Source organism: Amblyomma maculatum, chromosome 7 (genome assembly GCF_055883805.1).
Source record: "Amblyomma maculatum isolate TAMU_Amacu chromosome 7, ASM5588380v1, whole genome shotgun sequence".
NCBI classification, from domain to species: domain Eukaryota; kingdom Metazoa; phylum Arthropoda; class Arachnida; order Ixodida; family Ixodidae; genus Amblyomma; species Amblyomma maculatum.
In genome coordinates, this window is record NC_139350.1 from 107,124,832 (window position 1) to 107,130,831 (window position 6,000).

Here is a 6,000-nt window from a genome sequence, read left to right on the forward strand (position 1 = left end):
ATGTCTCTTATATCAATGTAGTTAAATAAAATGTACTCTACAGTTCCATTCAGCTAGACAAGCCATCTGATATGAGTGAAGCAAAAAAAAAAAACTAGGTTATTCTGCACCTGAGATTTAGCTTGGCCCTGGCGCCTCAATGGCCCTGCCCCAGGCTCACTGCATTTGGCATGAGCAGGCAGTGAAGACCGTTGTGGTGCCACACCCTGTTGCACCATAATGGAGCAAGTTGGATTTTGAACTGATGAAAGTCTCTTTTGCACTTCCCTGTAGGCGATACAATGTTTAAATTTAAGTGCAAGGCCATCCTTCTCTTTTTTCCATGTTGGCAGGTGTGTAAGAAAGCAGCACGGCTGCCCTAACAGTTCCTACAATCACAAGTTTTTTTTCACAGTTATTGGCAAGATGCTCATGGCAGGCACAGTTAGCACGTCAGTTGACCTCGGCAGGTCTGCAAGCCGAGCTGTGACTATACTTCTGATATTTGAAGCAGCGACATGGGTTTAATATGTATAGTCTCTGTTTGACCTTTGCATACCTTACAATACCAACTTCAGGCAGTGTGCCCGGTGTAAAGGTAAGAACTGTACCCTTAGTTGGCGTTTGTTTTCCTGTCCAATTTTCATTCTATAGACATTAGTGACGCTTTGTTCTTTCAGTCCTTGCAAAGGTTTATCATTACTCAAGTATCGTTCAAAAGCAAAGAGAGACATAAAACAAAAAACTCATTCAACCAGGATGGCAGCCACCCACCATGGAGCCCAACAAGTGGACAAAACAGGAACTTAAAAAAACAAAATACTTCCTGCCAGATGTACATCATAACTAAAGCCAAATATGAGGCAACTCAAGACAGTTACTCCACACATGCTCGACCCTAGCCACCAGGTAAAAAGAAAATGCAATAAAGGCAGAGGAGGAGAGGTTAGACCTTAAAGGTCTAAACACTCGGCATCACCTCAACCACCCACTTTTCCATGTACACTCCAATGCCATGTGCAACTATGCATGGGTACTCAGGGTCCACGATGCGTACACACAAACATCTGCCTCAGCAGATATCCTCTGTAGGTTTTTCATATTTACGTCAACCCACATCTCATGCTAATCTAGTCAATTGAATAGCACCTGGTCTGCATTCTGAAATTCTATCACACAGAAGCTTCTGTTTGCAAATGAAATATACTGCCATTCAAACCTATAGCAACTTTCATTATACTGCAAAGTGGCATGAATTATTTCTAACTTTGTAAGTCGTTTACTTGTTAGTTTACTTTCTGGACACTGCTAACATCACAGTCCGAGTAGGACCAGAACAGCAATGTAAAACTGCAAAATGAAAGAAAGCAACATACAAGCTCACATCACAGCACCTTGAAATAATACATAAACTTTCTACGCCAGTTCTTATTTCTTTTCTAAAGAGTGACAACCAAAGATCTTTAAGCACCCCTTTTCCTTTAAGGTTCTTTTTTTTTTATTATTTTTGCACTTGTGCTGCCTGCTGCATTATTATCCTTTCTCTCACTTGTATCAACTGCATTTTTTACACCTCCCTTTCATGCTTACGTGTGGAGCTTAGTGTACTGATATTCCTTTTACTGTCCTAGAGCCATATAGAGCATTTCTAATCAGACCAAAAACACCTAACCTTGGATAATACTTATCGCCTCAATTGCCGCATCAATCTTACGGTACATTTACGAATTCATCACTACCCTTCACTCATTAAATTCACGACTCACCTTCTTTTTTATTTTATTTTTCCGGCTGGATGCGTTTAATCTCATTAAATGAACACTGATGTAGAGATGAACTCGCTGTACCAGTAGACCAATACTGCGCGGGAAGAGCCAAAGGTCATAAAGAGATAAACTAGTGACAACGTATTTTTCTCGCTTGACACACTCAATGTCTAGGTAGGTGCGTGTCGCGAACCTCTCAAGGCTACAAGCCATTTCAAGCTGTAGCAATGCGGTATTTGTGAGTTAACTACAGAGAACTACACCTGGAAGTATAAAGGCCCTACAGGAGTGTTCGATGCACCACTACACGCCAGCGCAGAAACTACGAATCTTAGTACGAGTGCTTACCAGGGACGACGAGTCAGGCATCCTCGGCGGGCGGAGTTTCAAGTTTCGCTTCACACGCAACGGGCGGATCGAGGCACACGGCGACCGCTAACCTCGCTTCGCTGCTCGAACGCCACTGTCTGCTGTTTGACCGTGTAGTAAGCGCCCAGCTTATCGGCGCACGAAAGCACCGATACCATGCCGCGATAGGAGAGAGGAAGCAAGGGCCGCTTTCCCGGTCGACACCTGAACCGTTGGACAGAATGGAGCTCTCCTCCGCAGTCTACCGCTGTAAGGTGCTTGGTGCCGGCGGACAGGTTGTGACGCGTTGTAACTGCTACAGCGGCGAAAAGATGACACGGTAAGCGCAGAACTGCAGCAGAAAGCACACGGACAGCACTACTCCTGTCGTGCCGGCGCTGGCAGCTTGGCTTGGATTGACCGGAAACCTTCATGAAAGAGAGCGATAACTTTTTGGATGTTCGGCAGAGTGCGCACCAATCCTTGTGCACGCACTTGTGTCTGCTTGTGTACTAGCACCTATTTCTACCATGCTAGCACACTAGTGACACTAGTACATACCTTACTGCCAGGGAGGTTATATATCGTTCCTCAGTGCTGTTATTTTAACATTATTTCAAATTGTTATGTAAACGTATGTATAATGTTAAAATAACATAATTACGTGCGTCCATAACGTTTAGGCCTAGTTGGAAAAAAATGACATTAAGGACATTCCATAAACGTTTGACTCAAACATATAAATAACGTTATTATAACGTTTCGGTGCTACTTGGGTACTAGTACTTACTGCCTGACTCCCGAGGCCGGCGTTGCTCTTCGTTGTTTAATAATGTATCGGCAGTTTTGGCGTGTCTAGTACTGATCCGCATTCTAGAAAGAGAACGTACTATAAACTATAAGAGAACTATCGGAAAACAATTGGTGTCATCGGATAGTGCATCGAGAAAAGGTGCACCGGAATTAAAAACGGTCGATGTAAGTGATTTAATTGAGTGAGTGAGTGAGAAGACTTTATTTACACCGACATGGACCTCGGGGCAGGGGCTCAGCCATGGGGAGGGTCTCTTTGCCGGCTTTCCTGCGCCGTGGCCGCAGAGAAGGTCTTTGAGTAAGCCTCCTCCGCCGGCGTAGGACGATCTTTTGTTCATCCACATTTGGGCTGCGGATGTAGGACTCCCAGGTAATTTGATCAATTGGGGATCAGTTTCTTTAGCTCCCGGTCTTAATATTAATTCATGTTTCTGTATCTCGCGGGCTTTCTTAAAACTTCGTGTGGGATCGTTTTGTCTAATATGCAAGTTGCTTACGTCTTGTTTTCGTTGAACAATTTTTTAAGCAATGCAGCGGTTGGACGTTTATATTTGTTTCAGCAGTGGATATAACTGCTAGAAACGCATATTTTACACCTAGCGATAAGAGAATGGAATGCTCTCCCCTCTTCTGTAGTTAATACTATCGATTATGACCAGTTTACTTCATTACTTAACGATTTTCTAACAGCGTAGTGGGAAATTTTCACCTCTTGTGGTTTACTTTTGTTTCGATTTTTCCTTTTGCTTTAACCTTTGTGTGTCATGTATTTTCTTGCATATTTCCGTGTTCCGTGTCATCATATTGTGATCATGTTTTTCCTAATTGCTTCTTCTTGTATATTTAGCACTTTTACATGCCGCCACGTTACTGTTCCGATTTGTTCATTGTGTTTATTTCATGACGTTACCACCCCCCCCCTCCCCCTATGTAATGCCCACTTGGGCCTTTAGGGTAAATAAATGAAAAATATATAATATGTGAATGCCATCCTGAACGCTTCAAAGCCAGTTGTTAGCAGAGCACGTAGGACCGGCGTCTCGCATTCAATGCATCTGCTTTTTTCCAATTTCGTTTCGTCACACAGTGATTAGCTGCCAGCTTCCGTGAGGTCCGGAAGAGGAACGCTGTGCTAGCGCATTGTATGTATACAAAATGATTATAGTGACTATATATGATGGTGTGAAGCAATTGTAACCGCATTAAGAAAAACCAAGAAGGCTGGGGAGAGCTGTAACACTGCGTATTTTATTCGTTTAAGTATATCTGAACGACACGCAAATGGCAAACTCGACATTGAACTGCCGAATGCAATCGGTTTTCAAAATGGATCTGTGCAGGGCGCAAATTGATACGTCCCGTCATGTTACGAACGCGCCCAGCACGACCCGTAGCCGTGATGAATTGCTTCAAATGCTCGCTTGATGTGGAGGAACAGCTCAACAAATCGAGTCTTCGCGTTCATAAGCATCGTAAGCGTGTTGATATATGGTACCACTAACTATTACTAAGCGGTTCCCTGTGGGCAGGCATTGCGATGGTGGACGCGTGGAGGTCGACGTGCAGGGACCGCATGGCCACGCTGGAAGGTAGCCTCCAGGTGTTAGTCGATGTGGTCTTTCACCAGCCGCCCCGAGAACATCTGATCTTCCATGGATCTGTCCATCCGCCCGCGTGTGCCAAACGAGACGGACAGCAGATTGACGTCTCGATCGACCGGGTGAGTGGCCAGAGGAAAGGCCTCCGTGGAACTAGCACATCAACCACTGGAAAAGCCATCTCCCTCCTTTCTTTTCTCTCACACCTCGCCTGTCCCACCTGCCGGTACTTGTACGACGGGTTGAACCACATAGTAGACGGCAATGCGATCGTGCAGTGCACCTGGAAGAGCGGTTCTTCTCGGGCTTCCTGTACACGTCGGTAAGCACGAAAGCGACGACGACGTCCAGCAGAGGTGCCTGCTCCGCGAAGGCTTGAGAAGTAGCGATACGCCATTTGTACCTCTGCTCGTCATCCGGGACCATCGGGATTAGCCTCGAGAGCAGCTTCACCTGGGAAAGCGTCCTTTCGAATTCGCCGGCCGTATAATCCTGTATTTTGGTCATCTCCAAAATGACTTCCACCGCTGCCGTCATCGTTCGTCCTTGAGACAGAGAGATGGAATGCGGACACGCGCAGCCCGTGCAGCAGCTTTCGCTCGCAGGGTGCACGCGCTGTACACTGTGCCAGTGTTGCCAAGTCAAAAGCAGGTAACCCGCCGCATAATGACCCAAACCCTGCTAAAAACCACTCAATTTAGTTTTCGCACCAAAAAGCACATTTTACGTGTTTTGTTCTGTTTTTGGACTGTAAGCAATATAACCAATCTTATAAGTGCATTAAATGCGATTTTACCATTTTGAATAGAAACACTATATGAATAATTTCATTCTCAGAAATAGCCCGGGGATATATAATGTTTACAGGAAAGGAAGGGCGCAGTATAAGTACACTTGTTTCCGTGGACACCTAGACCGCGTCGCAAGGGAAGGGAGGGAGGTGGGATTGAATGCAGAGGGAGAGAAAGAAACGCTGTAGTGGAGGGCTACAGAGTAATTTCGACCACCCGGGGATCTTTAAAAGGCATTGACATCGCACAACACACGCAGGCATCTCCGTTTCAACTCCATCGAAACCCAGACGCCGGCGGTCTAGATCGAACACGTAATTAGTTTGCGGAGGATAAGAGAATGTCTTAAAGCCAAAACAGCGGAGACAAACTCCGAAACAACATGAGGAGCGCCTTGCGAAACGCCGCCCGCGCCGCTTCTGCGTCCCCATGCTTCACCTATCTCTTCACACTACGTTTCCGAAACTAAACCACAGCCAGCTTTTATCCAAAACACCGGTTGTTCGTTTATTTGTTTACGCAGTGCGATAACTCCGTAAGAATATTTGAGCGCCATCCTGGGGAACGCTTCAAAGCCGAGTTCTTGGCACAGCGTAGGGCCGGCGTCTCTCATTCAATGTATCTTCTTTTTTTTCAATTTCATTTCGTCACACGTTGACTCGCTGCCAGCTTCAAATTAAATGAAGTCTGGGCTGTCCGAAGGTT

At 45.5% G+C, this 6,000-nt stretch overlaps 1 protein-coding gene across 1 annotated transcript in view; it reads right to left on the reverse strand.

The window, feature by feature from the left end:
- Window positions 1-2,518, reverse strand: part of Sply (Sphingosine-1-phosphate lyase) — a 107,222-nt gene extending 104,704 nt beyond the window's left edge. The window contains exon 1 of the mRNA XM_084609321.1: window positions 2,094-2,518. Within this exon, the coding sequence (XP_084465447.1) occupies window positions 2,094-2,114 (21 nt within the window). The 5' untranslated portion in view covers window positions 2,115-2,518. The remainder of the gene's footprint in view (window positions 1-2,093) is intronic.
- Between the last annotated feature and the right edge of the window lie 3,482 nt (window positions 2,519-6,000).